The 11,415-nt window shown below is 39.9% G+C and overlaps 1 protein-coding gene across 1 annotated transcript; it reads right to left on the minus strand.

Moving 5' to 3' along the window:
• On the minus strand, nt 7,689-8,735 carry LOC109234836. The gene is made up of 2 exons (XM_019400884.1): nt 8,341-8,735; nt 7,689-8,187 (listed from the first exon to the last, which is right to left on the minus strand). The coding sequence occupies exons 1-2, from the start codon at nt 8,733-8,735 to the stop codon at nt 7,689-7,691; spliced, it is 894 nt and encodes a 297-aa protein (XP_019256429.1).

Here is an 11,415-nt window from a genome sequence, read left to right on the forward strand (position 1 = left end):
TGAGTTATGAATTTCTGCACATCTCTTCCGTGTGCGGTATGTGAGGGTTGGAGTAAGACCCGTATATGTTATGGGGTGCAACGGGAGCATCAGATTCGTGGAATTCCAATTTAGTTGGGCAGAAAATGTTATCGTAGTCCGGTGTGTAAAATGATGGAAGATGTGAATTCAGCGAAGTCATGCAGTCATGTTTGGGTACAACGTGTGGTGGTTGATACGATGTTCGTATGTTGGAAACAGGTCAGGCATAGAATTCCGGATGTTGGAATTGGGCTCTAAGGCTTATTTGCTTTAATAAAAGGAAATATCTTCAGAATTGATCGAGCTGATGTGCTCAACTGAGTTATGGTGGCACGGGAAGGTACATGAGGTGTTAGACAGTGACTTCAGACTACTCCAGTATAGTTCTCAGCATGTTCGAGGACGAACGTTTGTTTAAGTGGGAGAGAATGTAACGACCCGACCGGTCGTTTTGAGTTCTAGCGCTCCGTTCAGCAGCTGGAGGCCATGAATAGCTTCATTTCAGGTATTATGACTTGTACGTGTAGCCGGAATTAAGTTTCGGGAAGTTCAAAGTTGATTTAGAAAGAGAATTCTCATTTCAGAAGCTTAAAGTTGAAAGAATGAACTAGGATTGGATTTTTAAGTAAAGGACCTCGGAATCAGGATCTGAAGGTTCCAGCAGGTTCGTATGATGATTTCGGACTTGGGCGTATGCCCGGTTCGGGTTTTGGATAACCCATGAGTGTTTTGGCGCCTATTGTGGAAGTTAGCATTTTAGAAGGAATTTCATAAGTTTGGTTGGAAGTGCATTTTAATGTTATCAATGTTCGTTTGGGATTCCGAGACTGCGTATAGCTCCGTATGGTGATTCTGGAGTTGGGAGCGCGATCGGAAGTGAATTCGGAGGTCCGTAGGTCATTCTGGAGTCATTTGGCTAAAGATAGAAATTTGAAGGTTTTTGAGAAGTTTGACCGGAAGTGGACTTTTTGATATCGGGGTCAGAATCCGATTCCGGAAGTTGCAGTAGGTCCGTAATGTCAAATATGACTTGATTGCAAAATTTGAGGTCAATCGGACGTGATTTGATAGGTTTAAGCATCGAAAGTGAAAGTTGGAAGTTCTAAGGTTCATAAAGCTTGGATTGGGGGTTGATTCACGATTTTAGCGTTGTTTGATGTGATTTGAGGCCTCGAGCAAGTCCGTAATGTGTTTTGGGATTGGTTGGTATGATTGGTTGGGGACCCGGGGGCCTCGGGTGGATTCCGGGTGGTTAACGGATCAAAAATGGAAATTTTGAACAGCTGAAGGAACCTGGTTGCTGGTATTTTCGCTTCTGCGGTGGGTTGACCGCAGAAGCGGCACCGCAGAAGCGGAAAAGGAGACGCAGATGCGAGTTTTGGTCAAAGGCTTGAGGACCGCAGATGCGGTCAAGGTTCCGCAGAAGTGGGACCGCATCTGCGGAGAGGGGGTCGCAGAAGCGGAAGAAGGCATCATGGAGAGGACCGCAGATGCTGTTAAAGTTCCGCAGAAGCGGGACCACAACTGCGGGTAGCACGTCGCAGAAGCGCATATGGGGAGGCTTGATAGGAACCGCAGAAGCGGTATTTGGACCGCACCTGCGGAACCGCAGAAGCGGTCAAAGGACCGCAGGTGCGAAAATACCTGGAGGCAGAGGACTTGTTTTAAATCGGGGTTTTGGTTCATTTCAACCATTTTTCATGGCTTGGGGCGATTTTTGGAGAGCTTCTAAGAGGGATTTCGTCATCTATGTTAAGGTAAGTTATCCCCACCTATTTTTGAGTTGAATACATCAATTATGTATGGATTTAGGCATGAAAATTAGTATAAAATTGAGGATTTGGTGGGAGACCTAGAAAACTATATTCTTGGAATTTAGCCACGAACTTGAGCATGGAATTAGGAGTAAATTATATATTTGAGCTAGTAAAGCCATGGGTAAACTTTATCTTCGAAAAATTTTGGATTCCGGGCACGTGGGCCCGAGGGCATTTTGGTCATTTCACTAAGCGGAGTTGGGAGTTGTATAATTTGAGTTGTTAACCAGTATTTGAGTATGTTCTCATTAGTTTGTCGTTAATTGGCTAGTTTTGGTGCATTGTGCGTCGGTTCAAGCCTTCGGAAGAATGTAGAATGCCGGTGATGAGTCTTCGGAGCGAGGTGAGTCTCCTTTCTAACCTTGTGAGGGGGAAATGTCCCCATAGGTGAATTAATTGGTTATGTGCTCCTATTTGTGGGGGCTACGTACGTACGAGGTGACGAGAGTCCGTGCATAGCTACTATTATGCTATTGTTCGGGTAGCTAGGACCCAAAAGCATGAATACTTGGATTATTTGTAAACTCTTGATAGCTTGAATATCTTATATCACCTAGAATTGGTAAATGAATTTCAAAAAGAATTAAACTTCATTTCTTAAAAATTATTAAAGGAGAATTGGTTTTATTTGGATAATTACTCCCCGATAAAATTCTAATTGGCTATTTGAGCATGTGTATTATGTGTACCTGCGTCGCATGGATGATTCGCGAGCAGGGTGATTGTGTATCTTATGTGTACCTGCGTCGCATGGATGATTCGCGAGCAGGGTGATTGTTTATTTTATGTTGACCGCGTCGCATGGATGACTCGCGAGCGGGGTAATAGATGCATCTATGGTTCGTGTCGTTCGACCATCGGCAGTGCACAGTTTACATTTCTGTTGGATTGGGCCGTCGACTCGGTGTGATTTGCGCATGTTATTTGTCACTTGAGAATTTTTAAACGTGAAATTTGCCCTTCGTGGCTTGATATAAATTGATAAGATAAAGAAGAGTAAATCTTGAAAATCCTTTGTTAATTGTTATAAGGTGTTTTACCTGTTTTACAACTTTGTGAATTAGAACATGCTATATGAATCCATGATTTCCTCATACATTTAGTATATTATTATTGGACCGCTAGAGAGTGTCCAGGTATACCATCTCGTCTCTACCTCTTCGAGGTTAGGCGGGATACTCACTGAGTACACGTTGATTACGTACTCATACTACACTTCTGTGCATTTTTGTTGCACAGGTATATGTTACTTTAGCGGCCTACTGGGCATAGCAGCACGGACGATTCGGGGACTAGGTGAGTTGCAGTATGCGAGGCGGCCCGCAGCTTTTAAAGTCCCTTCTAGTAAATTGTATTTTCTTTCTGTCCATTGTATTTCGGACGGATGTTGTATTATATTTTATATCCTTTTCAGTAGATGCTCATGCACTTGTGACACCGGGTTCTGGGGTGGTTTTCGAAAGATGTGTACTAGTGGTCATTATTTTAATTGAACTAAAGCAGAGACTTGTTTTATCTATGAAAAATGGAAGGAAAAATCCTAGATTTTTAAAGGTATTAAAAGAGAATCTAATTGATAATTTAGTTGGCTTGCCTGACAACGGTGTCCGGCGCCATCACGACCCGTAGTGGATTTGGGTCGTGACACGAAAATACATTTGTGACGAAATATGAGTTTTTGGTGACAAAATAATTCATCGCTAACAATCAAATATGTTGTAGTGAATCATTGCCAGTATTTATACTTAGCTATAATTTTTTATTCATATTATTCATCCCGGATCTAGAGTTAATTATCCTTAACTAGGATTTAATCTCCATCTTCTTATTTAATTAGTTTAACAAAAAAGGTCTCATACTTTTTTGCTCAAACAATAATTCCAATATTCCCTACGCATATTATTGTAGAAAATTGAGAAAGATGATTGTGAAAATTTCTGTGTATTTCTGAATGAATTACTGTACAAGAGGACTATGTATTTATACAGATATTAGCTACCTAGAAAAGAATCTGAAAATAAAACTACCCTATGAATTATGTACACTTGTCCTATTTTTACTAGCTAAATTCTAAGAATGTAACTAATTAATATTCCTTCAGCATGTGAGCCTTTGTGTGCATGTGAGAAGTGGACTGTCCAGATTAAAAGCTTCATCATTTGGTTTGTTGGCTGAGATGATGCCACGTGGCTTGTCACATGGCTTATCAGAGAATGGACTTAGCTTTGTTTTGGCCGAAATTGTTTTTCCAAAACCTTTGGTCATTTTTCCATATTCTTCTTCATCGATTATTTTCTTCTCTTCTTCTGTATGATTTCTTGCTGAGAAATCAGATCTTTCTGAGAAATCAAAGAGTGAGATCGATATATTCCAACATCCCCCTCAAGTTGGAGGGGATAGAAGATACCCCCAACTTTCCAATGATCGATCTGTGAGAAGGCCCTGACAAGGGTTTAGTGAATAAATCAGCAAGTTGAAGTTTTGAGGGTATAAATGAGAGGGAGATGAGGCCGGAAAGGAACTGTTGCCTTATAAAATGGCAATCGAGTTCAACGTGTTTGGTTCTCTCATGAAAGACGGGATTTCGAGCAATATGTATGGCCGCTTGGCTGTCAGAGAAAATTGGAACCGGAATCAGAGGAGGAGCAGATAGATCGGTGAGAAGACGAGTTAACCAAGTAAGCTCTGCCACTAGGCGACGCATTGAACGATACTCTGCTTCAGCGGAAGATAGAGACACAGAAGCTTGCTTCTTAGATTTCCAAGACACCGGTGAACCCCCTAAACTGATGAAAAACCCACTGACTGAGCGACGACTATCATGGCAAGAAGCCCAATTAGCATCGCAGAAAGCCAATAAATCAAAAGAGGGCCGAGCATTGAGGAACAAACCCTGGCTAGGATTAGAGCGAAGATAACGAAGGTCGTGTAAAGCTGCTGTGAAATGCCCAATGCAAGGGTGTTGCATATATTGGCTGAGAGTCAAAACGCTAAATGAAAGATCAGGCCGCGTGTGAGTCAAATAATTGAGCTTGCCAACAAGACGACGATAGAGAGAAGCATCAGATAAAGGAACTCCAAAATTGGCAATCAACTTGGAAGATGGATCAAGTGGAGAAGAAACCAGTGGGAGAGTGGAGCAATCAAATTGAGCAAGCAGGTCAGTGGTAAATTTCCTTTGAGTTATAATAATTCCATCATGCTCCCTTAAAATCTCCATGCCTAAGAAGTAGTGAAGAGGCCCAAGGTCCTTCATTTTAAACTCAGAATGTAGAAATGCTTTAAGATCTGATAATTCATCAAAATTATTGCATGTAATTAGTATATCATCCACGTATACCACAACAATGGAAATGAGATCCCCTGTTTATTTAAAGAATAGGGAGTAATCATTTAGAGATGAAGAGAATCCCTTAAAACTGAGGGCTCCGGCAAGTCTTGCATACCATTATCTTGAAGCTTGCTTCAAGCCATAAAGAGACTTTTTAAGTCGACAAACATGGTTAGGACTGGGGGAAGACAAACCCGCAGGAAATTTCATGTAAACCTCTTCCTGTAACTCCCCATGTAGAAAGGCATTACTTACATCAAATTGAGAAATAGGCCGCCCTTTCTTGACTGCAATAGAATGTAAACACCTGATAGTAGTCATTTTCTATGCCTTCTCTTTGCATATCACCCATGATAACCAGCCTGGCCTTTAGCCTCTCAATAGTGCCATTAGCATGGTTCTTGACCTTGTAGACCCATTTACAAGGAAGAGCTTTCTTGCCAGAAGGTAAGAGAACCACATCCCAGGTGTGGTTCTCTTCCAAAGCTTGGAGTTCAGAATCCATAGCTTGGACCCAACTTGGATTGGAACAAGACTGATTGTAAGTGGTTGGTTCTGAAATGGTAGAGAGTGAATGAATAAGATGCTGATTAGAGGTGGAGAGGGCAGAAAAAGAGAATGGAGGTGGTGAACAAGGAGTAGAAAAACATGAAGTGGTAAGATCAGTGAAATAGATGTTATTGCAAACATAGTCCTTAAGATAACCAGGCAGGGTGCCTATATTATCTCTGTTTGATCTCCTGAGGGGAATAGATGGAGAGGACGAAACAGGAGAAGGAGTAGGGGAATTAAGGGAAGCAGGTGAAACAACAGGTGAATTAGGGTGTGTAGGAAGACAACTAGGATGGGTGTGAGATGTGGGCGTAGATAGTGGTGTAAGTGAGTGTTGAGGAGAAGTGTCAGGGATGAAATGGCTTGAAGGATGAGGAAAAACTAAAGGAATTTGAACTGATGGAGAAGGGAGGTCTAGTGTAGGAGAAGTGGTATAGGTGAATGGGAAAATATGTTCAAGAAAATGAACATCCCTTGAAACAAACAGTTTCTTAGTAGTCAAATCCAATAGTTTGTAGCCTTTTTGTCCAATAGGATATCCCATGAAAACGCATGCCTTTGCCCTAGGTTCAAATTTCCCTCTATGATGTGACGAAGTAGAGGCATAGCATAAACAATCAAAACTTCTTAAGAAAGAATAGGAGGGTGTTTGGTCAAATAATACTTCATAGGGAGTTTTGCCTTTAAGCACCTTAGAGGGGAAGCTATTGATAAGAAAAGTAGCTGTCAATATGCATTCTCCCCAATAAGATATAGGCACCTTGGATTGAGACAATAAAGCCCTGGCCACTTCCAACAAATGTCTGTGCTTTCTCTCTACAATACCATTTTGTTAAGGAGTACCCACACATGAAGTCTGATGTATAATTCCTTGAGATTGCAGAAATATAGAGGCAGCAGTTGCTTTTTCCTAATTCTAAAGCATTATCTAATATGATAATCTTCACTTTAGCATTGAATTGTCTATCCACCATGCTTAAGGAACATTTTAAGACAGAAAATGCATTGCTCTTTGTGCTTAACAAATAAGTCCAAGTTGCTCTACTGAAATCATCCACAATGGTTAAAAAATATTTGTATCCATTATGAGTACGTGTCGTATAAGGTCTCCATGTGTCAATGTGAATCAGATCAAATGCTTGTTTAGTTTTGATGTGACTAATTGGAAATGGTAATCTAGACTGTCTTGCTTGAGGATATATATCACAATCACAACCAGGAGTAGAAAGAAATGAAATAGAATTGATGTGTTTCATTGCATTGAAAGGCAAATGCCCCAATCTTGCATGCCATAACCTTACGTCAGATTCTATTTTTGCTAAGATAGGAAAAGAAAAAGAAGTTGAAACTGAATTAGAAAAAGACTTCTTAAACAAAGATGATGCAGTCTGTGAAGATAGGTTCCTAGACTCTGTCACATTAGGCTGTAATAAGTAAAGTCCTTCTTTAGCCTCACCAAAAAATTTTGGGCTCTTCATGAGAGGGCCCTGCAGCAAAATGCACCCAAAAGAAGTGAAAACCAATAGACACTTGAATCTTTGACAAAGCCTATGTACAGAGAGTAAATTGTACCTGAAACTAGGAATATGAAGAACATGTTCCAACACTAATCCTGGAAATAAGGAAACATTGCCTGAGTGAGTGACTTTAACACTATAGGAATTAGGTAACCTTACCATTAAAGGAGTAGGTAATGGTATTAAGAATAAGAATGTACTAGCATTGAAACACATTTGCTCGGTTGCTCCTGAATCTATGATCCAGGAGTTATCAAGGTTAGAATTAGCAATTGAATAACATGTTGGGGAGTTGGTAAGTAATATACCAGCAGCAGAATTTGCATTAACCTCCTAAGTGCCTCCCTGCCCTGTTTGCATTTGATTCAGAAGACTGGCCAATTGATTAAACTGGTCTGATGAAAGTTTTTGAGCAAACTGAGGTCCTCCTGCCATCTTGCTATAAACCTCTCATGTATCCTCTATTGCAGCAGCTGAATTTCCTTTTGCAGTATGTTGCATCTTCTTGCTTTTAGTAAATTTAAAATCAGCAGGGAAACCTATAAGTCTATAACAGTTTTCAATTGTGTGATTAGTCATCTTGCAATAAGAACACATCTGTGCATTCTTCTTCCCTTTATATCCAGAGTTCCCTTTGTAGGAATTGTTTCTAGCCTTCTGTTGAGTGTAAAATTGAGAACCAATAGAGGTCTGATGGTTCTGAGAAGCTTGATTTCTCACCATGAATGAAGAACCATCTGTTGGGAAATGAGGATTGACATGAATTTCCCTCTGATTCTCATCTTGCATGAGAAGAGAATATGCTTGATTGACTGAGGGTAATTGTTTGATCATGAGAATGTTGCTTCTAACCTGTCTATAGGTCTCATTCAATCCCATGAGGAATTGAATGAGCCTTTCATCTTCCTTAAATTGCTGCATTTTCTTCTTACCACCACATTCACAGTTGCTAGAACAGTACATGTCAGTGTTGAGTGTGTCCAACTCATCCCATAATCATTTCATTTTGGTAAAATAACTAGCAATATCTGCTGAACCTTGAACTAAACCAGCTAGCTCCTTTTGTAGGTGATATAATTTGGCTCAATTTAGTTGTCCAAACCCGTGCTCCAGATCCAGCCATAGATCCTTAGCTGTTTTTGAATAGAGGACACTGTCAGCAATTACTTTGGTCAAAGAATTTAACAACCATGATGTAACCATATGGTTACATCTGCTCCAGGTTTGAAAAGTAGGATCAGTTGGGGTTGGCATAAGGCATGATCCATCAATAAAACCCAACTTATTCTTGGCTGATAGTGAAATCAAGATAGATCTGCTCCATCCGGCATAACCTCGACCATCAAATGGTATGTTGACAAGTATCATCCCTGGTGCATCAAATGCATGAAGAAAGAAGGGATGTGTGGAATCGATGGTATTTCCACTGCCTGTTGTTGTGGATGAAGAGTTGTGGGTGGGAGTGGGAGTTTCAGTAACATCGGAAGAAGGAGACATGGCTGATTTAGAAAATTGAAAAGAAGATTTAATGCTCTGATACCTTGTAGGAAATTGAGAAAGATGATTGTGAAAATTTCTGCGTATTTCTGAATGAATCACTGTACAAGAGGACTATGTATTTATACAGATATTAGCTACCTAGAAAAGAATCTGAAAATAAAACTACCCTATGAATTATGTACACGTGTCTTATTTTTACTAGCTAAATTCTAACAATGTAACTAATTAATATTCCTTCAGCATGTGAGCCTTTGTGTGCATGTGAGAAGTGGACGGTCCAGATTAAAAGCTTCATCATTTGGTTTGTTGGCTGAGATGATGCCACGTGGCTTGTCACATGGCTTATCAGAGAATGGACTAAGCTTTGTTTTGTCCGAAATTATTTTGTCCAAAACCTTTGGTACTTTCTTTCCTTCTTCTTCTTTATCGATTATTTTCTTCTCTTCTTCTGTATGAATTTCTTGCTGAGAAATCAGATCTTTCTGAGAAATCAAAGAGTGAGATCGATGTATTCTAACAATTATTAAGTCCATATTGTAGTGAGTGAGAAGAGCTCTCATGAGGGGAAAATTCATTGTGAAAATGAGATCACTCATCAAATATCAAAGTATAAGGTCATGACAAGTACAATATAAGAAACCCGAAACTCTTCAACACATACAAAAAAAGGAGCCTACTAACTGGATCAGGACAATGACAAAGCTGATCTTGCTACTCTAAGAAGTTAATTACATATTTTAGTCGATTATTACACTCTAATTTACTGCACTTTAGTTGAGTTTGCGCTTTAATCGCTAGTGTTTTGCACTAACGGTGTGTTTTATGCCTGTAGGAGCGATTCCGAGCTATATAGATGTTATGGAATGAATTCAAGTGGTTTAGAGATTTGAAGTCTGAGTAAAAGCCCAAGGAATTAAGCCGGGATCGTATTCGGGGATCAACGGATGATAGAGCAACAAAACGAAGAATCGAGTAGGTATATTGCACACTGTCTAGTAAAATGTACATAACTTTTCACTCAAAACTCTATTTGAGCTCCACAATATATGGTTGGAAAGCTAACTCAAAGGGCTACAACTTTCATGTTTTATGTTTTTCCAAATTCCAAACGGAAAAGGGTGAAAAACGCGGTCGAAAACGCGACCGTGGACCTGACGCGGACTGAAATAGTAGACTTGCAAAGTACCGCGCCCGTACCGCGCCCGGACTGCGGCCGCGGACGTCCAGGCCTGGAAACATGTCCTTTTTTGCGTAGTAGAAGGTATAATTGTTTGGTCCCGACCCTACTTGGTATATATACATGGAAAAACGATATTTTGAGGGGAGGAGACCAATTTTTGACACAGATTCAACCTAAGGAGGCAGAGACACAATAGGAGCAAGGCGGGAAATTCTTCTACGAGTTTTTCCTTCCTCTTCCTATTTTTCATTGTTGGTTATGACTTTTAGTATTGTAGTTTTACATACTAGTATGAATAGCTAATTTGTCATCTAAGATTTTGATAGAACCTTTTGTAGGATAAATTCTTGTTATGTTTTTATATAATTGAGTTGTACTATTTTCTCTATTTGTTCAACTATATTATTCTTGTGGTTGATTGAAGGACCCTCAATTAGCTATGCCTATTTAGTATGTATTACTCGGGAGAGAGTGCATATTTAGGTAGTTGTTGAACAACATCACTCCCGACGTATGTGAGGAATCAATAACCAAGGGTTTAAAGGTGCGATTAGGGATAACGAAACCTTGGGTGCGATCTAAGTGAGCTGTAATTAAAGCCAGCTAGCGTAACTCGGGAGAGTATGTCTAGTCGTAATTACTCGGGAGAGAATTATAACACGCAGAGTGCTCATGATCGGTAGAGAATACTTAGGCGAAATTATAGAAGACATAGCGGGAAGGACTCCAACAATTGGGGAAATCATAACTCTAGACCTCCTTAATCTTATCTCCAACCTATAGTATCTTTAGTGTTAATTTATTATTTTAATTTGTTAGTTAGTTAGTTAAACACAAGGATCTTAATATCTATAAGTTAGGAATTGTTCAAGCTTGTATTCTTGGTGATAGTGAACAACTGTAGCTAAGCCTTAGTTCTCTGTGTGATTCGACTTCGGACTTGTAAACCAGATTATATTTGCAACGACCGCTTAATTCTTTTTATAAGGCGTGGTTGGGCATGATCAGGTAACATTAAGAAAAAGTAAAAGCAAGAATTTTAAAGTTGAACTAATCTACCTCACCAAATTAACTCATAAAGAACCTAACGTTTCCAAGGAGAAATGCATGCTTCCGAATCCAACTAAACCCTATATAGGTTTGTTTTCGGACCTTGTAATAATTATTTTCTTTGGGCCTATGTATATTTCTGAACCAATTTTGTTATGGCCCATACTGTCAGCCCAAAATTTGGATATGGCCCATTAATTCCTCCACACCATTTCACCAGCAAGCTCTTACCCATAAACCCTAAACCCTCTGGTTCTATATCCTTCCAGCTTCAATCATCAGCCACCCCCTATATAAATAATATTCTCATTTCTCGCTCTGTTAAAACCCTAGACAGTGTGACTTCTTAAACCCTACCCCCCCCCCACCCCAAACAACGCCGCATCGACTGACGTCGACTCTCCTCCGCTCAGAAGAAGAAGAAAGAAAGAAAACTACAAACTCCAA

The sequence above is a fragment of the Nicotiana attenuata genome, chromosome 11, assembly GCF_001879085.1.
Source record: "Nicotiana attenuata strain UT chromosome 11, NIATTr2, whole genome shotgun sequence".
Lineage (NCBI taxonomy): Eukaryota > Viridiplantae > Streptophyta > Magnoliopsida > Solanales > Solanaceae > Nicotiana > Nicotiana attenuata.

Coding starts and splice junctions, on each gene's coding strand:
- LOC109234836 (XM_019400884.1), bottom strand. CDS start 8,735: ATGTCTCCTTCTTCCGATGTTACTGAAACTCCCACTCCCACCCACAAC. Junction 8,188..8,340: donor TGGCTGGATCTGGAGCACGG/GTTTGGACAACT, acceptor GTACTGTTCTAG/CAACTGTGAATGTGGTGGTA.